Genomic DNA, 25,073 nt, shown 5'->3' on the forward strand with positions numbered 1-25,073 from the left:
TGGATGAAAGACCTCAATGTGAGACAGGAATCCATCAAAATCCTAGAGGAGAACATAGGCAGTAACCTCTTTGACATCGGCCACAGCAACTTCTTTCAAGATACATATCCAAGGGGAGTGGAGCAAGATGGCAGAGGAGTAGGAGACCTGGATTTTGTCTGGTCTCAGGAATTCAGCTGGATAGGGATCAAACCATTCTGAACACCTACAAACTCAACAGGAGATTGAAGAAAAGAATAGCAACAACTCTCTCATCAGAAAAGCGACCACTAGGACGTCCGGAGAAGTGAATCCGAGGCGATATTCGGGAGGATAGACGGTGGGGGAGGGGCCTCCGTCGGCCGCTTCTGGCAAGTGATAGAACCACGGGGCACAAAATCAGAACTTTTAAAAGTCTGCTCCGCTAAGGGACGTCACTCTGGTGGCTAAGCAGGGGGTGGAACCCTCCGGGAGAGTGGGGTCTCAGGACCCTCAGGGTCACAGAAAGACCGGGGGTACCTGAGTGTGGCAGAGCTCCCAGGTAATGGAGCAGGGAAGCCGGCTGCAGAGGCAGAGCCCAGGCGCGGGCTCTCAGCTTGGGGTTGTCATAAACCGTGATCCGTGGCACAGTTGGGCCACTGCTCCTCCAGCAGGGACACAACAAGCAGCAGATCCGGGGAGACTCACCTTCTTCCCACGGGAGGAGCCGCGCGGGAGTGCACTGCAGGGATCTGCTGGGTTTGGAGACTCCACACGGGGTTGGGTGCCAGAGATAGAAACGCGCGGTCACAGGCCGGGTGAGCACGGAGTGCGGCCAGAGACCAGGGAGATGGGAGTGACTGACGGCTTTTCTCTGGGGGCTCACTGAGGAGTGGGTCCCCGAGTTCTCGGCTCCTCCGGGGCAGAGATTGGGAGGCCGCCATTTTCACTCTCCGCCTCCAAAGCTGTATGGAAAGCTCGCAGGGAACAAAAGCTCCAGAGAGCAAACCCGAGCAGATTACTTAGCCGGGAGGGGGCAAGGGTGGGGCAATTCTGCCTCAGGCAAAGACATTTGGAAACCACGGCAACAGGCCCCTCCCCAGAAGATCAGCGAGAACAGCCAGCCAAGACCAAGTTTACCAATCCATGAGAATGGCAGAACTCCAGCGCTAGGGGAATACTGCACATAGAATTCATGGCTTTTTTACCATGATTCTTTAGTCTTTCAAAGTTAATTTTTTTAACTGTTTTTTTTTTTTGAATTTTTCTTTTTCCCTTTTTCAACCAAAATCTTATCCCTTTTTTTAAAAAAACATTTTTATTTTTCATTTTTAGAGTCATATTCTATCCCTTCATAGTAGTTACCCGTATTTTTGGCATATATATATAAGTTGTTCTCTCTTTAAAATTTTGAGATAGTTTCTTCTAACAGATTAAAATATACCCTAAATCTCTAGTATATGGTTTTTTTCTACTCCCCTGCCTGATCACATTCTCTCCCTTTTTTTTTCTTTTTTCTTTTTTTAAATCCTCTTCTTTCTTTTTTCAAACAACTTCTTATCAATTCCTTTTATAAAATTTTTATAATTTCCATCTCTACAGTCATATTCCCTCCCTTCATCATATCAACCCTTATTTTTGTACATATATAAGTTTTTCTTTCTTTAAAATTTTGGGAGGCACTTTCTTCTAACAGACCAAAATACACCCCAAATCTAGTGTGTGGCACTGATCTATATACCAGCCTGATCATATTTGATCACATTCTGTTTTTTTTTTGTTGTCGTTGTTTTGTTTTGTTTGGTTTTGTTTGTTTTTATCTTTATCTTTTTCTTTTTTTTTCTTTTTCTTTTTTCTCTCTTTCCATTTCTTTTTCCACTGCTTCAGGTCTTTTCTGATTTGTTTAGAGTATATTTTCTGGGGACATTGTTACTCTGCTAGCATTTTGTTCTCTCATTAATCTATTCTCCTCTGCACAAAATGACAAGACGGAAAAAATCACCTCAACAAAAAGAAAAAGAGGTAGTACCGACTGCCAGGGACCTACTCAATACGGACATTAGTACGATGTCAGAACTGGAGTTCAGAATCATCACTTTAAAGATACTAGCTGGGCTTGAAAAAAATATGGAAGTTATTAGAGAAACCCTTTCTGGAGAAGTAAAAGAGCTAAAATCTAACCAAGTAGAAATCAAAAAGGCTATTAATGAGGTGCAATCAAAAATGGGGGCGCTAACTGCTAGGATAAATGAGGCAGAAGAGAGAATCAGTAATATAGAAGACCAAATGATTGAAAATAAAGAAGCTGAGAAAAAGAGAGATAAACAACTACTGGATCATGAGGGCAGAATTTGAGAGATAAGCGATACCATAAGACGAAACAACATTAGAATAATTGGGATCCCAGAAGAAGAAGAAAGAGAGAGAGGGGCAGAAGGTATAATGGAGCAAATTATAGCAGAGAACTTCCCTAATTTGGGGAAGGAAACAGGCATCAAAATCCATGAAGCACAGAGAACCCCTCTCAAAATCAATAAAAATAGGTCAACACCCCAACATCTAATAGTAAAACTTACGAGTCTCATAGACAAAGAGAAAATCCTGAGAGCAGCTCAGGAGAAGAGATATGTAACCTACAATGGTAGAAACATTAGATTGGTAACAGACATATCCACAGACACCTGGCAGGCCAGAAAGGACTGGCAGGATATATTCAGAGCACTAAATGAGAAAAATATGCAGCCAAGAATACTATATCCAGCTAGGCTGTCATTGAAAATTGAAGGAGAGATAAAAAGCTTCCAGGACAAACAAAAACTAAAGGAATTTGCAAACACAAAACCAACCCTACAAGAAATCTTGAAAGGGGTTCTCTAAGCAAAGAGAGACCCTAAAAGCAACATAGACCAGAAAGGAACACAGAATAGTCACCTTACAGGCAATACAATGGCACTAAATTCCTATCTTTCAATAGTTACCCTGAATGTAAATGGCCTAAATGCCCCAATCAAAAGACACAGGCTATCAGACTGGTTTAAAAAACATGACCCATCAATATGCTGTCTGCAAGAGACTCATTTTAGACCCAAAGACACCCCCAGATTGAAAGTGAGGGGGTGGAAAACCATTTACCATGCTAATGGACACCAAAAGAAAGCTGGGGTGGCAATCCTTACATCAGACAAATTAGATTTTAAACCAAAGACTGTAATAAGAGATGAGGAAGGACATTATATCCTACTTAAAGGGTCTATCCAACAAGAAGATCTAACAATTGTAAATATCTATGCCCCTAACATGGGAGCAGCCAATTATATAAGGCAATTAATAACAAAAGCAAAGAAACACATCGACAACAATACAATAATAGTGGGGGACTTTAACACCCCCCTCACTGAAATGGACAGATCGTCTAAGCAAAAGATCAACAAGGAAATAAAGACTTTAAATGACACACTGGACCAAATGACTTCACAGACATATTCAGAACATTCCCTCCCAAAGCAACAGAATACACATTCTTCTCTAGTGCCCATGGAACATTCTCCAGAATAGATCACATCCTAGGTCATAAATCAGGTCTCAACCGGTACCAAAAGATTGGGATCGTTCCCTGCCTATTTTCAGACCACAATGCTTTGAAACTAGAACTCAATCACAAGAGGAAAGTCAGAAAGAACTCAAATACATGGAGGCTAAAGAGCATCCTACTGAAGAATGAATGGGTCAACCAGGAAATTACAGAACAATTAAAAAAATACATGGAAACCAATGAAAATGAAAACACAACTATTCAAAATCTTTGGGATGCAGCAAAGGCAGTCCTAAGAGGAAAGTATATAGCAATACAAGCCTTTCTCAAGAAACAAGAAAGGTCTCAAGTACACAACCTAACCCTATACCTAAAGGAGCTGGAGAAAGAACAGCAAATAAAGCCTAAACCCAGCAGGAGAAGAGAAATAATAAAGATCAGAGCAGAAATCAATGAAATAGAAACTAAAAGAACAGTAGAACAGATCAACGAAACTAGGAGCTGGTTCTTTGAAAGAATTAACAAGATTGATAAACCCCTGGCCAGACTTATCAAAAAGAAAAGAGAAATGACCCAAATCAACAAAATCATGAATGAAAGAGGAGAGATCACAACCAACACCAAAGAAATACAAACAAGTAGAAGAACATATTATGAGCAACTCTATGCCAGCAAATTTGATAACCTGGAAGAAATGGATGCATTCCTAGAGATGTATCAACTACCAAAACTGAACCAGGAAGAAATAGAAAACCTGAACAGACTTATAGCCACTAAGGAAATTGAAGCAGTCATCAAAAATCTCCCAAAAAACAAAAGCCCAGGGCCAGATGGCTTTCCAGGGGAATTCTACCAACCATTTCAAGAAGAATTAATACCTATTCTTCTGAAACTGTTCCAAAAAATAGAAATGGAAGGAAAACTTCCAAACTCATTTTATGAGGCCAGCATTACCTTGATCCCAAAACCAGACAAAGACCCCATCAAAAAGGAGAATTACAGACCAATATCCCTGATGAACATGGATGCAAAAATTCTCACCAAAATATTAGCCAATAGGATCCAACAGTTCAGTACATTAAAAGGATTATTCACCACGACCAAGTGGGATTTATCCCTGGGCTGCAAGGTTGGTTCAACATCCGCAAATCAATCAATGTGATACAATACATTAACAAAAGAAAGAACAAGAATCATATGATCCTCTCAATAGATGCAGAAAAAGCATGTGACAAAGTACAGCATCCTTTCTTGATCAAAACTCTTCAGAGTATAGGCATAGAGGGTACATACCTCAATATCATAAAAGCCATCTATGAAAAACCTACAGTGAATATCATTCTCAATGGGGAAAAACTGAGAGCTTTCCCCCTAAGGTCAGGAACGCGGCAGTGATGTCCACTATCACCACTGCTATTCAACATAGTATTGGAAGTCCTAGCCACAGCAGACAACACAAAGAAATAAAAGGCATCCAAATCGGCAAAGAAGAAGTCAAACTCTCACTCTTTGCAGATGATATGATACTTTATGTGGAAAATCCCAAAGACTCCATCCCATAACTGCTAAAACTCATACAGGAATTCAGTAAAGTGGCAGGATATAAAATCAACGCACAGAAATCAGTGGCATTCCTATACACCAACAACAAGACAGAAGAAAGAGAAATTAAGGAGTCGATCCGATTTAAAATTGCCCCCAAAACCATAAGATACCTAGGAATAAATCTAACCAAAGAGGCAAAGGATCTGTACTCAGAAAACTATAAAATACTCATGAAAGAAATTGAGGAAGACACAAAGAAATGGAAAAACGTTCCATGCTCATGGATTGGAAGAACAAATATTGTGAAGATGTCAATGCTACCTTGAGCAATCTACACATTCAATGCAATCCCCATCAAAATACCATCCACTTTTTTCAAAGAAATGGAACAAATAATCCTAAAATTTATATGGAACCAGAAAAGACCCCAGATAGCCAGAGGAATGTTGAAAAAGAAGGGCAAAGCTGGCGGCATCACAATTCCGGACTTCAAGCTCTATTACAAAGCTGTCATCATCAAGACAGCATGGTACTGGCACAAAAACAGACACATAGATCAATGGAATAGAATAGAGAGCCCAGAAATGGACCCTCAACTCTATGGTCAACTCATCTTTGACAAAGCAGGAAAGAATGTCCAATGGAAAAAATACAGTCTCTTCAACAAATGGTGTTGGGAAAATTGGACAGCCACATGCAGAAGAATGAAATTGGACCATTTCCTTACACCACACACAAAAATAGACTCAAAATGGTTGAAAGACCTAAATGTGAGACAGGAGTCCATCAAAATCCTAAAGGAGAACACAGGCAGCAACCTCTTTGACCTCAGCCGAAGCAACTTCTTCCTAGAAACATCGCCAAAGGCAAGGGAAGCAAGGGCAAGAATGAACTATTGGGACTTCATCAAGATAAAAAGCTTTTGCAAAGCAAAGGAAACAGTCAACAAAACCAAAAGACAACCGACAGAATGGGAGAAGATATTTGCAAATGACATATCAGATAAAGGGCTAGTATCCAAAATCTATAAAGAACTCATCAAACTCAACACCCAAAGAACAAAGAATCCCATCAAGAAATGGGCAGAAGACATGAACAGACATTTTTCCAAAGAAGACATCCAAATGGCCAACAGACACATGAAAAAGTGCTCAATATCGCTCGGCATCAGGGAAATCCAAATCAAAACCTCAATGAGATGCCACCTCACACCAGTCAGAATGGCTAAAATTAACAAGTCAGGAAATGACAGATGTTGGTGGGGATGTGGAGAAAGGGAACCCTCCTACACTGTTGGTGGGAATGCAAGCTGGTGCAGCCACTCTGGAAAACAGTATGGAGGTTCCTCAAAAAGTTGAAAATAGAGCTACCATATGATCCAGCAATTGCACTACTGCGTATTTACCCCAAAGATACAAAAGTAGGGATCCGAAAGGGTAAGTGTACCCTGATGTTTATAGCAGCAATGTCCACAATAGCCAAACTGTGGAAAGAGCCAAGATGTCCATTGACAGATGAATGGATAAAGAAGATGTCGTATATATACACAATGGAATATTATGCACCCATCAAAAGGAATGAGATCTTGCCATTTGCAACGACATGGATGGAACTGGAGGGTATTATGTTGAGCGAAATAAGTCAAAAAAAGAAAGACATGTATCATATGACCTCATTGATATGAGGAATTCTTAATCGCAGGAAACAAACTGAGGGTTGCTGGAGTGGGGTGTGGGGTGGGAGGGATGGGGTGACTGGGTGATAGACACTGGGGAGGATATGTGCTCTGGTAAGTGCTGTGAATTGTGCAAGACTGTTGAATCTCAGATCTCTACCTCTGAAACAAATAATGCAATATATGTTAAGAAAAAAAAAGAAGAAGAAGAAGGTAGCAGGAGTGGAAGAATGACGCAGGGGAAATCGGAGGGTAGACGAACCATGAGAGACGACAGACTCTGAAAAACAAACTGAGGGTTCTAGAGGGGAGGGGGGTGGGAGGATGGGTTAGCCTGCTAATGGGTATTGAGGAGGGCACATTCTGCATGGAGCACTGGGTGTTATGCACAAACAATGAATCATGGAACACTACATCTAAAACTAATGATGTAACATATGGGGATTAACATAAGAATAAAAAAAAAAGATACATCTCCAAAAGCTAGTGAAACAAAAGCATAAATGAGCGTTTGGGATTTCATCAAGATAAAAAGCTTCTGCACAGCAAAGTAAACAGTCAACAAAACAAAGAGGCAACCCACAGAATGGGAGAAGATATTTGCAAATGACACTACAGATAAAGGGCTGGTATCCAAGATCTATAAAGAACTTCTCAAACTCAACACTCAAAAAACAAAACATCAAGTCAAAAAGTGGGCAGAAGATATGAAAAGACACTTCTCTGAAGAAGACATACAAATGGCTAACAGACACATGAAAAAATGTTCATCATCATTAGCCATCAGGGAAATTCAAATCAAAACCACATTGAGATACCACCTTACACCAGTTAGAATGGCAAAAATGGACAGGGAGAGAAACAACAAATGTTGGAGAGGTTGTGGAGAAAGGGGAACCCTCTTATGCTGTTTGTGGGAATGCAAGTTGGTACAGCCACTTGGGAAAACAGTGTGGAGGTGCCTCAAAAATTTAAAAATAGAGCTACCCTATGACCCAGCAATTGCACTCCTGGGTATTTACCCCAAAAACACAGATGTAGTGAAAAGAAGGGCCATATGCACCTCAATGTTCATAGCAGCAATGTCAGCAATAGCCAAACTGTGGAAAGAGCTGGGATGCCCTTCAACAGATGAATAGATAAAGAAGATATGGTCCATATATACCATGGAATATTACTCAGCCATCAGAAAAGATGAATACCCAAATTTTACATCAACATGGATGGGACTGGAGGAGATTATGCTAAGTGAAATAAGTCAAGCAGAGAAAGTCAATTATCATATGGTTTCACTTATTTGTGGAACATAAGGAATAGCATGGAAGACATTAGGAGAAGGAAGGGAAAAATGAGGGTGGGGGGAATTGGAGGGAGAGATGAACCATAAGAGACTATGGACTCTGAGAAACAAACAGGATTTTAGAGGGGAGGGGGGAGGGGGGATTAGTTAGCCCAGTGATGGGTATTAAGGAGGGCACATCCTGCATGGAGCACTGGGTCTTACATGAAAACAATGGATTGTGGAACACTACATCAAAAACCAATGATGTATTGTATGGTGACTAACATAAGATAATAAAATTTAAAAAAATAAAAATAAAAAGGGGCGCCTAGGTGGCTCAGTTGGTTAAGCGACTGCCTTTGGCTCAGGTCATGATCCTGGAGTTCCGGAATCGAGTCCTGCATCGGGCTCCCTGCTCGGCAGGGAGTCTGCTTCTCCCTCTGATCCTCCTCCCTCTCATGCTCTCTGTCTCTCATTCTCTCTCTCTCAAATAAATAAATAAAATCTTAAAAAAAATTTAATTAAAAAAAATAAAAATAAAAACTAAAACCTTTGTGTGTAAAAAATAATAATAAAAAATGAAAATAAATGTGTGTGTGAATCCCTACCTTACCTCAATATACTCTCTTAGCTCTCCATGTCAGCAGGGTGGTCATTGGGAAGTTGAATACTCACGTCCACCTGACAGCAATAAGATTGAATAAGGTGGGCAAAGCAGTGCTAGTCAGCACCCATATTGTGTCAGAGCATCCTGCTAGGAGCTGAACCTCTACTCACATCAATGAGTTGGAACAAGGTGGTGCAAGGAAGAGTGGTTGATACCATGCTTCCTATCTCTCCTGATGTCACTGGGGCCCTGTAGGAAGATGAACTTCCATTCCCACACATCGGAAAATGAGATGGGTGAGTCAGTACCCACTTTTGCTGGGGTGGGTGTATTGACAGGGCCCACCACAAAACTTGAATATACACACTCAACTGGCCCTCAAGCTACAACTCAATAGGGGGACTTAACTGGTAAAAAATAAAATGCTTAATAGCATCCAAGTTTCATTAATATAATATCCAAAATATCCAGGATACAACTGAAAATCACTCACCATACTAAGAACAAAGATAATGGCATTTGAATGAGAAAAGATAATCAATACATGCCAATATCAAAATGTATTAGATGTAATTCTCTGAAAAAGGTTTTCAATAGTCATCACAAAAATCCTTCAATAAGCAATTATGAATCTTCTTAAAACAAATGAGAAATAAAGATGAGCAAATAGAAATTATAAAAAGGAAATGAACTGAAAAATATAATAACCAAGATAAAAACGGATAAGCTCAGTAGCAGAGTGGAGATGACAAGGATAAAATCAGTAAACTTGGGAAGAGATCAATAAAATTTACCTGATCTGAACAACAGAGGGAAAAGAGACTGAAGTGGGGAAACACAATAAACAGTGTCAGGGGTCTGTGGGACAAGAACAAAAGATATAACATTCATATAATTGGAGTCCCAGAGGGAGAGTAAAAAGACAGGGGATTGAAAAACTATTATAAAAAATAATGGCTGAAAACTTCTAAATTTGATGAAATACATAAACCTACAGATTAAGAAAGTGGAGCAAACACCAAATAAAATAAACCCAGAAAAATCCATGTCGAGAAATATCATAATTAAAATTCTGAAAACTAAGGGGAAAAGCTCTGGAAAGCAGCCAAAGTATTATAAATGAACATGAATTTGAATGACAGTAATTTCTCATCTGAAACCACAGAGGCCAGAAGAAAATGGTACAACATTTTTCAAGTAATAAAAGAAAGTAACTGTCAACTGTGTATATACAGCAAAAATAATATCCTTGAAGAATGAAGAATAAACACATTCTCAGATAAAGAAAAACTAAGACAATTTGTTTCTAACAAATCTACCCTTTAAAAAAGTCTAAAGAAAGTGCTCTAACCAGAAGGAAATGAAAGTTCTCAAATCAACAACATATTTTTACCTTAAAAACCCTGGAAAAGGTCTTGGAGCTTCAGAAAGGAAATAACAGGAATGGGTAAAAATTTGGGTAAATATAATAGATTATCCTACTTCTTATGAGTTTCTTAAGTCACATTTGATGTCTGAATCAAAAATGATAGCACCATCTGATGTGGTGCTGCTCAAGGCATATACAGGAAATACATAAGATAATTGTACTTTAAAAGTAGACAGGGTACAGGGATCTAAATGGAAGGAAGGTTTCGGTTTTCCTCAAAGTGAAAAAAATGTTGATACCAGTAGACTGTGATAATTGATGTATGTTTATTGTAATACCTAGAGCAACCACTGAGAAAACTCTACAAAACAATATACTCAAAAACAATATAAATAAATCAAGATTAAATTATTAAAAATTTCAAAATAACCCACAGGAAAATAGGAAAAAAGAAATAGGAACAAGAAACAGAGGAAGCAAGCAGAAAACAAAGAAGTAAAATGGCAGAATTAAAAGCCCTAACATATAATTACCTTATAGTAAATTACCTTCATATACCAGCTAAACAAAGTAGTTTGACATAGTAGATTGAGAAGAAAATGATCCTACAAAATCGATATATAAAAATCAGTTGCATTTCTATATATAATTATGAATTATCAGAGTGAGAAATTAAGAAAACAATCCCATTTACAACTGCATCAAAAAGAATAAAGTACCTATGAATAAATTTAACCAAGAAAGTGAAAGACCTGGACACTAAAAACTACAAGATATTGATGAAAGAAATTGAAGAAGTTATAAATGAATGAAAAGATATTCCATGCTCATGGATTGAAAGAATTAATACTGTTAAAATATCCATTCTATCCAAATCAATATACAGATTCAATGCAATCTCTATAAAATTTCCAATGGCATCCTTTACAGAAATAGAACAATCCTAAAATATGTATAAAACCACAAAAGACATCGAATAGCCAAAGTAATCTTGAGAAAAAGCTAGAGGCATCATGCTTCCTGATTCCAAACTATATTACAAAGTTACAGTATTCAAAACATTATGGTATTGGCATAAAAATAGATACATAGAACAATGGAATGCAACCAAGAGCCCAGAAATAAACCCATGCATACATGGTCAACTAATATTTGATAAAAGAACCAAGACTATTCAATGAGGAAAAGACATTCTCTTCAATAAATGGTGCCAGGAAAACTGGACAGCCACATGCAAAAGAAAACTGGCCCACTATCTTACAGTACACATAAAAATTACCTCAAAATGGATTAAAGACTTGAAATATAAGACCTGAAACCATAAAACTCCTAGAAGAAAATAAAGGCAGTAAGCTCCTAGATATTGGTCTTGGCAATGATTTTTTGGATATGATACCAAAAGCAAAAATAAACAAGTAGGACTACATCAAACTAAAAATCTTCTGTACAACAAAGGAAACCATCAACAAAATAAGTGGGAGAAAATATTTACAAATTACATATCTGGTAAGGGGTCAATATCCAAAATATATAAGGAACTCATACAACTCAATAGCAAAATAAAAAACAATTACATTAAAAAATGGGCAGAGGATCTGAATAGACATTTTTCAAAAAAAGACCCACAGATGGCTAACTGGAACATGAAAAGTTGCTAGGCATCACTAATTATCAGAGAAATGCAAATCGGAACCACAATGAGATATGCCCTCATACCTGTTAGAATGACTATGACCAAAAAGACAAGAAATAACAAGTGTTAGGGTATGGAGAAAAGGGAACCCTTGTACACTGTTGGTGGGACTGTAAATTAGTAGAGCCACTATGGAAAACAGTATGGAATTTCCTCAAAGAATTAAAACTAGAAATTCCATATAATTCAGCAATTCCACTTCTAGGTATTTATCCAAAGGAATTAAAGAAAGGACATCAACAGTTATCTCACAGACATTAAAAATATGCCAATAAACTGGACAATGTGGGCTTTCACAATCATTACTCATTTTGAAGAAACCAACTTTATTTGGTCATATTCCACTTACCTGAATATTTAAGGAAATGTAATTGGTATTAATGTAACAAATAATAAAACAAAAATTAAGGATACATTCGTATAGCACCTGTTCTTGTCCCAATAGCCAAGATTTTCTGAACTGGATCAAAGGCTAATGCTGTGGGCTGATAAGGAAAACCATGCCGAACTGTCTGAAAGAGAGCAGATAGTAAAAACAGTCATCAAGGAAATAAAAATTAATAAAATTAAAATCACAAGATACCATTGTCCAACTACCATAATGACTAAAATAATTATTTTTAATTAAAAAAATAACTACTGTGGCTCCTGGGTGGCTCAGTCGTTAAGTGTCTGCCTTTGGCTGGGATCATGATCCCAGGGTCGTGGGATCGAGCCCTGCGTCAGGCTCCCTGCTCAGTGGGAAGCCTGCTTTTCCCTCTCCCACTCCCCTTGCTTGTGTTCCCTCTCTCGCTGTGTCTCTCTCTGTCAAATAAATAAATAAAATCTTTTTTAAAAAGTTTTTAAAAATTAAATAAATAAATAACTACTACCAAATGTTGGTAGGAGTATTAAAATGACAAACACTTTGGAAAATTGTCTTGCAATTTTCTATAAAACTATCTGTCCTATGACCTATAAATTTCACTCCTATGTATGTATCCCAGAAAATAGCATATGGCCACGTAACAATTTGTGTAAGTATGCCCCTAATAGCTTTATATGTAACAACCTAAAAGCAGTCCAACTGTCCAACAAGAGAATCAAAAGCAAAAATGTGCTATACTCATACAATAAATTACCACTCACCAGTTGAAAGATAAACACTAATGTTTATGCAACAACATGGATGATTCTCAAAAACGTTATTCTAAATAAAAGAAGCAATACACAAAACAGTGCATATAGTATAATTATATTAGAATTTGAAGAAGCAAAACTAACCTATGGTGAAAAACAATTCAGAGCAGTGGTTGACTTGAGGAGAACTCACTGGAAGGGTTTATGAGTAAAGGTAATATTCTATATTTTGATAAAGTTTGGATTATACAAGTGTATACACTGGTAAAATTGTATGATAAAATTTATGATTTCTGTGTAAATTGAATGTCAAAAAAAGATAAGAAATAGTATTATATACAATATTGAACTCTAGTTAAAGATATGCATATTGAGGTTTTAAGAGGTAAAGTCTACTGACACCTGCAACTTAATTCAAAATGCATCCATGTAAGTATTATGGTTCATAGATGGATAGACATATATTATGAAGTAAATATAGCACAATGATAATTGTCAAATCTAGGGGGTGAATATGTATGTGTATGTGTGTGTGTATACACATACATACATGAACACTCATAACTTTTTCAACTCCTCTGTGTGTTTGAAAGCTTTCATAGTCATACGATGGGGAAACAAGAAAAGAAAAATATAAAGAGTTGATAATATCATAAAGGTGACAAGACTAACATAAGAATATGTAATAAAATACAGGAATTAATTTCAACATGAAATATAACTTTTCAAAAAAATAGAGGACCCACATAGGTCAGAAATAGAGGACCCACATAGAAGGAGCTTTGGAAGATAGCAGGGTAGGAGGACCCTGAGCTCACACCATCCCATGTTTACAACTAGGTATCATCCACATCCAAGTAGATAAACCCTCTAATCTGAAGAAAAGCAAAACAAACTCCACAACTAAAAACAGAGAACAAACTGCATCTGAAAGTTTAGGAAGGACAAAAAGGCAGGGGAAGCTGCCTGCAGAAGGGAGGGAACTAACATGTGTAGAGGGCAGAGAAATGGACCCTAGGACCAGGGAGCATAAAAGGGGGAAGACTAATTCTCATGTTTGGCTTTGAAAATGAGAGGGGCTGAATTCCATGAGTTTGTATAATTAATGGGACTTGGAGCCTGGAGCTTTAAAAGTCAGCCGACTCAGCACTGGGCTAGCCACGAGGGCAAGTGATAGCTGGGTCACTGCCGTTAAAGAGACAGCAGCCTACATGGACAGGAAGCATAAAAACAGCAATTTACACAACACCAGGGGCTAATGGGAGGGAGATTTATTCATACTGATTTTGGAGTGTGTTTGGGAACTTCTCTGAAAAAGAGGGAGCTGGTAGTCACCATTTTCCTCTCCTGTTCCCCAGCATAAACAGAGGGCCATCTAGAGGAGTCAGGCTACACAGACATTTGCTACCTAAACTGCTAGCAGTATGCCATGCCCATGAGTTCTCCTGAGGACTCGCCTACTCCCAGCCTGCTAGCTTTGACCCTGGGTTCAGGGCCAATTTTATTAAAGCTGTCCATGTGCTCTGCCCAGCCACTGGATGCACAGCCACTGCTTCACACTGCACTCAGCCACTGCATAGTGCCCAGCCATGTGCCCCCAGCCACCCCGGGGAATGCAGCCCCCAGCCTCCACAGCACTTCAGGGGATCTGGAATTTTGCTAACACTGCTGCCCCACTCCCAAATTCCCTCAAAGCCACGCCCCCTCAGAGTTGGCCTGCCTGGGTCCCACCAACACCACTGAGAGCAAACATAACCCATAATAGGCAAAGCGTCAGTCCAGACAACTGCACTGAAAGGAAAAGCAACTCAGACACAAAAGCAGGACATAAGCAACACACATAGGATACTCTCCTGAAGTGCCATTTTCGGGTGAACAGGGAACACTGCACTCCAGGGCACTACAGGACCTCTTCTTCATAAAGTCACTATATTCAAGAACAGAAAACATAGGTGACTTTCTTAACACAAAGAAACAAACACAGAGAGGAACAAAAAATGAGACAGAGAAATTTATCCCAAATGGAAGAACAGGACAAGGCCACAGCCAGAGGTCTAAGCAAAACAGATATAAGTGAAGTGCCTCATAGAGAATTTAAAGCAATGATCATAAGGATACTCTTGGACTTGAGAAAAGAGTGGAAGACATGAGTGAGACCCTTAACACAGAGATAAGGAATAACATAGCAGAGATAAAGGGCTCAATAAACAAAATGAAAAACATATTTAATGGAATGAATAGCAGGATAGAAGAAGCAGAGGAACAAATTAGAGACCTAGATGACAGAGTAATGGAAAGTAATCAAGTTGAACAAAAGGTAGAAAAAGGAATTATGCAAAATGAGAATACACTTACGGAATTCAATAACTCCATCAAAAGTAATAACATTCATATTATATAACTCCATCAAAAGTAATAACATTCATATTATATGAGTCTCAGAGGAAAAAGAGAGAAAAAAGGGGGCAGAAAATTTATTTGAAGAAATAATAGCTGAAAACTTCCCTAAACTGGGGAAGAAAACAGACATCCAGATACAGGAATCACAGAGAACATCCAACAAAATCAAAAAAGGAGGCCCACAGGGGTGCCTAAAAGGCACAGTTAGTTAAATGTCTAACTCTTGATTTCAGCCCAGGTCATAATCTCAGGGTTGTGAGATTGAGCCCCATGTCAGGCTCCACCTTGGGCATGGAGCCTGCTTAGGATTTTCTCTCTCCCTCTGCCCCTCCCTGACATTCTCTCTCTCTCTCTCTCTCTCAAAAAAAAAAAAAATGGTGACACACACTAAGACATATTGTAATTAATTTGGCAAAATATAGTGAAAAAATAAAAAAATTTTAAAAGCAGCAAAAGAAAGCAGTAATGTACAAGGGAAAACTTTTTGGAGATTTTTAACCAGATACTTTGCAAACCAAAAAGGAGTAGCACGATATATTCAAAATGCTGAATGGGAAAAATCTACAGCTAAAAATACTCTACTGAAAAGCTATCATTCAGAACAGGAGAGAATAAGAGTTTTCCAGACAAACAAAAACTAAAGGAATTCATGTCCACCAAACCAGCCCTGCAAGAAGTATGAAAGGGGACTCTGAGTGGAAAGGAAAGCAAAACAAAACTGACAGTATAATGGTAGGAAACACAAAAGCCGTAAAAATGAATATTTCTGTAAAAAGTCAGTCAAGAAACTCACAAAATAAAAGGATACAAAATATAACATCATAAATGTAAAACATGGGGAGGAGAATAGTAAAGAATGGCTTCAAACTTAAATGACCATCAACTTAATGTAGACTGCTATATGCAGAAGAGGTTATACACAAATCTAATGGTAACTATGTATCAAAAACCACAAATAAATGTGCAAAAAAAAAAAGAAGTAATCCAAATATATCACTAAATAAAATCAGCAAAACATCAAAGAGAGAAAGACAAGGACCAAAGAAAATCCTTAGAAACAACCACAAAACAAATAATAAAATGATAATAAATACATAACTATCAATAATAACTCTGAATGTAAATGGACTAAATGCTCCAATCAAAAGTCACAAGGTGACAGAGTAGATAAAAAAACAAGACACATCTATATGCTGCCAATAAGAGACTCCTTTCAGACCTAAAGACACCTGCAAATTGAAAATAAGGGGATGGAGAAACATCTATCATGCAAATGGATGTCAAAAGAAAACTGGAGTACCAATACTTATATTAGACAAAATAGACTTTAAAGCAAAGTCTGTGAAAAGAGACAAAAAGGACACTATCATGACATACCAACAAGAAGATCTAACAATTGTAAATATTTATGCATCCAAAATAGGACCACCCAAATACATAAGGCAGTTAATAACAACCATATAAAGGAACTCATTGATAATAATACAATACTAGGGGACTTTAACATCCCACTTACAGATCATCTAAGCAGAAGATCAACAAGGAAACATTGGTTTTGAATGACACACTGGACCAGATGGACTTAACATATATACTCAGAACATTCCATCCTAAAACAGTAGAATACACAGTCTTCCCAAGTGCACATGGGACATTCTCCAGACTAGATCACATATTAGCCCACAAAATAAGCCTCAACAACTTCAAGAAGATTGAATTCATACCATGCATCCTTTCTGCCCACAACACTATGAAACTAGAAGTCAGCCACAAGAAAAATCTGGAAAGATCACAAATACATGGAAGTTAAATAACATATTACTAGACAATGAATGTGTCAACCAGGAAATAAAAGAAGAAATTTAAAAAGTACATGGAAACAAATGAAAATACAACAATCCAAAAACTTTGGGATGCAGCAAAAGTGGCCATAGAGGGAAGTTTATAGCAATACTGCCTACCTAAACAAGAAAAATCTCAAACAACCTAACCTTATGCCTAAGAAGCTAGAAAAAGAACAATAAACAAAACCCAAAACCAGCAAAAGAAAGGAAATAATAAAGATTAGAGCAGAAATAAATGATATAGAAATTTGAAAAAACAATAGAACAGATCAATATCAGGAGCTCGTTCTTTGAATAAATCAATAAAATTATTAAGCCCCTAGCCAGACTTATCAAGATAAAAAGAGGGATTCAAAATCACAAATGAGAGAGGAGAAATAATAATCAGCACCACAGAAATGCAAACAATTATAAGAGAATATTATGACAAACTATATGCCAACAGATTGGACAACCAAGAAAAAATGGATACATTCCTGGAAACATATAAACTACCAAAACCGAAACAGGAAGAAATAGAAAATTTGAACAGAACGATAACCAGTAAATAAATTGAATCAATAATCAAAAAACTCCAAACAAACAGAATTTCAGGGCCAGATGGCTTCAACAGGCAAATTCTACCAAACATTTAAAGAAGAGTTAATACCTGTTCTTCTCAAATTATTCAAAAAAATAGAAGAGGAAGGAAAACTTCCAAATTCATTTTATGAGGCCAGCATTACTCTAATACCAAAGCAGATAAAGACTCCACTAAAAAAGAGAACTCCAGGCCAATACCACTGATGAACATGGATGCAAAAATTCTCAATAAAATACTAGTAAAATAAACCCAACAGTAATTTAAAAGAATTATTCACCATAATCAAGTGGGATTTATTCCTGGGTTGCAAGTGTGGTTCAGTATTTGCAAACAACATCATACATCACATCAGTAAGGGAAAGGATAAGAACCATATGATCCTCTCAGTAGATGAAGAAAAAGCATTTGACAAAGTACAACATCCATTCATGATAAAAACCCTCAACAAAGAAAGTCTGTTGGGAACATACCTCAACATAATAAAGGCCTTATATGAAAAATCCACAGCTAACATTCTCAATGGGGAAAAACTGACCTTTTCCCCTAAGGTCAGGAATAAGGCAAGGATGCCCACTCTCACCACTTTATTTAACACAGTACTGGAAGTCCCAGCCACAGTAATTAGACAACAAAAAGGAATAAAAGGCATCCAAATTGGTAAGGAAGAAGTACAACTTTTCCTATTTGCAGATGACATGATACTCCATACAGAAAACCCAAGAGACTCTACCAAAAAATTGCTAGAACTGATAAACGAATTCAGTAAAATTGTAGGATACAAAATCAATGTGCAGAAATCTGTTGTATTTTAATACACCAATAATGAAGCCACAGAAAGAGAAATTAAGAAATCAGTCCCATTAACAATTGCACCAAAAATAATAGATACCTAGGAATAAACCTATCCAAAGAGGTAAAAGACATGTACCCTGAAAACTATAGTTTGAGGAAAGAAATTTAAGATGGCACAAAGAAATGGAAAGACATTCCATGCTCATGGATTAGAACAAATATTGTTAAAATGTCTATAGTACCCAAAGCAATTTACACATTTAATGGAAACCTTATCCAAAATACCAACAGCATTTTTCACAGAACTAAAACAAACATCCTGAAATTTGTATGGAACCATAAAAGACCCTGAATATCCAAAGCAATCTTGAAAAAGAAAAGCAAAGCTGTAGGCATTACGATTCCAGACTCCAAGTTATATTACAAAGCCCTAGTAATCAAAACAATCAAAAATAGACACATAGATCAATGGAACAGAATAGAGCACCCAGGGACAAACCTACAACTATATGGTCAATTAATCTTCAACATAGCAGGAAAGAACATCCAATGTGAAAAAGACAGTCTCTTCAACAAATGGTGTTGGGAAAACTGGACAGCAAAATGCAAAAGAAAGAAACTGGATACTTTCTTACACCATACACAAAAATAAATTCAAAATTGATTAAAGACCTAAATGTGAGACCTGAAACCATAAAAATCCCAGAAAACAGGCAGTAATTTCTTTGACATCAGCCATAGCAATTTCTTTCTAGATAGTTCTCCTGAGGCAAGGGAAACAAAAGCAAAAAAAAAAACTATTGGGACTACATCAAAATAAAAAGCTTCTGCATAGTGAAGTAAACAATCAACAAAACTAAAAGGCAACCTACAGAATAGAAGATATTTGCAAATGATATATCTGATAAAGGGTTAGTATCCAAAATATATAAAAACCTGATACAACACAACACTCAAAAAATAAATAATCCAATTTAAAAATGGGTAGAAGACATGAACAGACATTTCTCCAAAGAAGACATACAGATGGCCAACAGACACATGAAAAGATGTTTACCATCACTTACATTAAGGAAATGCAAATGAGATATCATGTCACACCTGTCAGGATGGCTAAAATCAACACAAGAAACAGCAGGGGTTGGCAAGGATGTGGAGAAAAAGGTACCCTCTTGCACTGTTGGTGGGAAAGCAAGCTGGTTCAGCCACTGTGGAAAACAGTTTGGAGGTTCCTCAAAAAGTTAACAGAAGAACTCTCCTAAGATCTAGCAATTGCATTACTAGGTATTTACCAAATAATATAAAAACACTAATTCAAGGGAACACATGCACCCCTATGTTTATAACAGCATCATTTACAATAGCCAAGATATAGAATCAGGACAAGTGTCCATCAATTGATGGCTAAATAAAGAAGTTGTGGTGTATATATATAATGGAATATTATTCGGCCATGAAAAAGAATATAATATTGTCATTTGCATCAACATGAATGAAGCTAGAGAGTATAATACTAAATGAAATGAGTCAGGCAGAGAAAGACAAATACCTTATGATTTAACTCAGAGGTGGATATTAAGAAACAAAACAAAAGAGCAAAGGGAAATAAAAGAGAGACAAACAAGAAACAGATCTTAATTATAGAGAACAAACTATAGAGAATGGAGGTGAGTGGGGGGATGGTTTAAATAGGTGGTAGGTATTAAGGGTGCCCTTGTTGTGATGAGCACTGGGTGATGTATAGAACTACTGAATCACTATATTTTACACCTGAAATGTTATATTAACACTGTATGTTAACTAATTGGAATTAAAATAAAAACATAAAAAAAAGAAAAGAGAGACCTATATCTTGTTCAGCCAGACATTTAGTGCTCCAAGCACTATTTTTTTTTTTACATTACATCATTAGTTTTTGATGTAGTGTTCCATGATTCATTGTTTGCGTATAACACCCAGTGCTCCCTGCAGAACGTGCCCTCCTTAATACCCATCACCAGGCTAACCCATCCCCCTACCCCCCTCCCCTTCCAAGCACTATTTTTTTTAAAGATTTTATTTATTTATTTGAGAGGGAGAATGAGATAGAGAGAGCATGAGAGAGGGGAGGGTCAGAGGGAGAAGCAGACTCCCTGCCGAGCAGGGAGCCTGATGTGGGACTCGATCCCGGGACTCCAGGATCATGACCTGAGCCGAAGGCAGTCGCTTAACCAACTGAGCCACCCAGGTGCCCCCAAGCACTATTTTTAATAGATATATTTTTATAATAAAATATTGATTTGTAAATATTCAGAGATGAAAAGAAAAACTACAGCATGTAGTTTATCTAAAACTCTTATTCCCCAGGAAAAAACAGTGTAAAAAGTTCCTTGCTATAACCTCCCCATTTTCATTTAAAGCATATATCAATATATATGCATATGTATATTACTCAATGAACAACCAAATCTGTAATCTGGTTTTTTTTTTACTCAACAGTATATCATGGAAATACTTCCACAAAATATATGCATAGATGTACTTCAACCTATTTAAAGATTGCAGAACTTATTATAGTATAAATGTACCAAAATGTTTTTAATCAACTACTGTTCTATAATTTCCAAAGAATCGTCAACTAAGCTGGTAAAAAGTATTTACCCAGAAAACCCATTTCTAGTAATGATTCTTAACTAAGATGTTTCTCTCTTCATTCTGAATAGTCTACCTTATTTAGACTCTTAAGATAAAACTATCAAAAGGAATATACCAATTATCTTCCTGAAGAGCAATGTGGATAACAAAAATTAGACATAGTTCCCTCTTCAAAAAACAAATGAGGTGGGAACAGTTCCCAACTCATTCTATGAGGCCAATATAACCCTGATACTAGAAACAAAGACGTCACAAGAAAACAAAAGACCACTAATTCTTATTAATATATTTGCAAAAATCTTCAATAAAACACTAGCAAACTGATTCCATCAACATATAAAAAGGATATATATATGACTTGGTGGGATTATCCTAGGAATGAAAGATTGGTTTAACATAAAAAAATTAATGTAATATACCATATCAATATAATATATAGCAAAAATCACATGATCATTATTTCAGAAAATCCACACCTATTCACATTAAATTATTTCAGAAAATCCATACCCATTCATGTTAAAAAGCAGTCAACAAATTCCATTTGGAATTCCTCAACCTGATAAATGGTATGTATGAATAACCTACAGCTAACATACTAAGTAGTAAAAGAATGAATGCATTCTAAGATCAGGAATGAGACAAGTATGTCTGCTCTTGCCACTTCTTTGTCCTATTGAGGGCAGTAAGTCAAGAAAAATTAATAAAAGGCATCCAGATTAGAAAGGAAGAAATAAAATTTGTAAATGGCATCATCTGTATATATAAGTCTAAGAAATAAATTGAAAAATTATTAGAGTAAAGGAGTTCAGTAAGTTTGCAAAATTAGTGTACAAACATCAATTGTATTTCTATATACTAGCAATGCACGATCCAAAAATGAAATTAAGAAAACAATTTCATTTACAATAGCATTCAAATGAATAAAACAGGAATACAATGAACAGAAGAAGTTCAAAACTTATATACTAGAACTACAAAACATCATTGAAAAAAATCAGACAAAAGGAAAGCCATTTTTCAATACAAATGTTCAATACAAACATTTGTATTCAATACAAAACTTCAATACAAATGTTCATAGCAGCATTATTCATAATAGCCACAAGGTAGAAACAACTCAAATATGTGTCAACTGATGAATGGATAAATAAAATATAGTATAGCCACACAATGGAATATTATTCATTAATAAAAGAGAATGAGGTACAGATACATGCTACAATAGGGATGTACCTTGAAAATGTTATGCTAACTGAAAGAAACCAGTCACATATTAAACGATTCTATTTAATGGAATGTACAGAATAGGAAAATCTATACAGACATAAATTATATGTCTGGCTGCTTAGGCATGGGGGATAGGGGCCCTGAATAATGGGAATTGACTGCTAAAGGGTATAGCCAACCATTTTTGGGGTGGTAAAATGTTCTAAAATTGACTATGGTGGTGCTGCATAACTCTGTAAATATACGAAAAACAGTAAAATATACACTTTAAATGGGTAAAATGTATAGTAGGTGAATTATATCTTAATTTGAAGGAAAAGAATATTATTTCCCTCAAGAATATAAAATATTCTGATACTGTATCATCAGACAAAGTATGCTATAAGAAGTTAGATCAGTTGGGGTATCTGGCTGATTTCAAAAGATTCAAGGCTATCAATTAGAATGACAAAATGCAGTAAAAATAAATGAAGCAACAGAAAAATACAGAACAGAGTGAAGACAACCATGTCAAGGTAACAAATTCTCAATTTTGGACCGTGCCAAGAAGGATTGTTGAAATACTATAGTTTATGCTCAGTTGGTGAAATAAGATGACAACAAAGCTGATCAACAATAAAATGAGGTTTTTAAATATCTAATTTTTCTTAATGTCATTTTGCTTCTCTTGTTTTGTTTTACTCTCTGTATTAGTCTGTTCAGGCTGATATAACAAAATACCATACACTGGGTGTCTTAAACAAAATATTTCTCACAGTTCTGGAACCTGGGAAGGCAAGATCAAGTTATTGGCCAATTCAGTTCCTTCCTGGCTTGCAGATGGCCACCTTCTCACTTATCGTCACATGATGGGGAGAGAGCAATCTCTTTTCCTATTCGTAAAAAGCCACCAATCCCATCATAAGGGCCTCACCCTTATGACCTCATCTAACCCTAATTAACTCCCAAAGTTCCCCTCCCCAAATACCATCACACTGGGGGTTAGGATTTCAAAATAGGAATTTTAGGGGGACACAATTCAGTCCATAACACTCTCCCTTGACATTATTACAAGGGATGATGTGAGGTGGCCAACTGTGCCAATAGTTATATAAATCTCTCTAGATACTTGAAGCAAAGAAAGATATACTAGAGAACAGGTTACAAATATGTGCAAAGGTTGGTTCTATTTCCCTAAGCTAAGGAAGCTGCTACCACCTCTGAGATGAAAGACACCTGTATTCACTGCTGACACTGCCAAGAGGCACTACCAGAGGTAACACTTTTACTTTTTTCCTGTCTTTAAATCTGGCATAAGTGCCTCCCATTGACAGAATCTAACCAGAACCCAGCCAGCAAGGAATTCTGGACATCTTAGCTCTGGTTTTAGTTTAGGTTAAATTTTAATTTCCTTAGGGTATAAATGAGAACACAGAAGGACCAGGGTGGAACTGAGAGCAGTATGAGACAAAGCAGAATTCATATTTGGCCTGGTTGACTAAGGCTTAATACTATTACAATATTTCAAAACAGCCCCAAAACCACCTGTGATGGATACCCTGTGGCTCCCCAATATCTTCTTTTCTCCTTTTTCTACAGTAATAAAATTTTGAGTTCAGCACATAACAACCTAGTTCATACTATATTTCTCAGCATCCTCAGAGGGCTAGATTACATTCTAAACAAAGGGAATGAGAACAGAAATGATATGAAGCCTTAAAAGTAAAGCAAATACTTCTTTTTTTCTCACCTTCCTACTAATTGGAAAATATATTCAATGGCAGGAGTTGGATCAGCCATCTTTGAGCATGAAATGGAAGCTGTAGGTTAAGGATAGCAGAGTAACAAGATAGAAAAGTGTTTTGTAACAGCAAAGAGGTTTATTGGGTTCTTGATACCATATAAACATTGAATTAGTCCTGGGTTGTTTAAGCTTAGACAGATTTCATGAAAGAGAAATAAATTTCTACATTTTTAAAAAAATTTTACTTATTTATTTGACAGAGAGAGAGAAAGAGAGACAAGCAGGCAGAGTGGCAGGCAAAGGGAGAGGGAGAAGCAGACTCCCCGTTGAGCAGGGAGCCTGACGTGGGGCTTGATCCCAAGTCCCTGAGATCATGACCTGAGCCAAAGACACTTCACTGACTGAGCCACCCAGGCACCCCAAATTTCTACATTTTAAGCTATAGTTATTATGGCCTATTAAAACATCCTAACTGGCATCTTTATATCCACCCCAACCGTTCCTAAAAAGTAAATATTTATTAGACCACCAAGTTAATTTATGAGGAATGTTCCCTAGTATTGATCATTAGTCTGAAAAATTAAAGAAATAAGTATGGCTTTTGATTCTATACTAAAAGGACTCCAGTTCTCTATTATATTGGTGATTCATGCCTTTATCATTTTTATATACTACTGATAGGCCAAAGCTATCATTTCCATAACCTAGCATAGAATTCCTAGAATCATACACCAGGTTTCATCTAGTAACACAAAGGTGACTATTAGAAATTCCCAGATATCCCATGCTTTTTGAAAGTTCACATATGCCACTGCACTTTTACCAAAGACCTACATTAGTACCTGTTTTCACCAAGCAAAAGAAATGTGAAGAGGATTTTCACTTTTACAAAAAAAGGCAAAAAGTGAAAATAGAGTTCAGTGATTGTTTTGCAGCCAGCCATTATGGAGGCAGTGCATGCCTCAAGCAGCAAGAGTGTCAATGAATCATTGACATAAAAAACTAATGATGTACTATGCAGTGGCTAACTGAACATAAATAATAAATAAATAAATAAATAAATAAATAAATAAATAAATAAATAAAT

General features: G+C 36.8%; 1 protein-coding gene across 1 annotated transcript in view; it reads right to left on the reverse strand.

Annotated features, from left to right (window-relative positions):
• STXBP5L (syntaxin binding protein 5 like) overlaps window positions 1-25,073 on the reverse strand; it is a 428,660-nt gene that overhangs the window by 330,776 nt on the left and 72,811 nt on the right. The window contains exon 3 of the mRNA XM_035000065.1: window positions 12,076-12,173. Coding sequence (XP_034855956.1) covers window positions 12,076-12,173 — 98 coding nt within the window. The remainder of the gene's footprint in view (window positions 1-12,075; window positions 12,174-25,073) is intronic.

Source organism: Mirounga leonina, unplaced genomic scaffold (assembly GCF_011800145.1).
Source record: "Mirounga leonina isolate KUSES-001 unplaced genomic scaffold, KU_Mleo_1.0 Mir_115, whole genome shotgun sequence".
NCBI lineage: Eukaryota > Metazoa > Chordata > Mammalia > Carnivora > Phocidae > Mirounga > Mirounga leonina.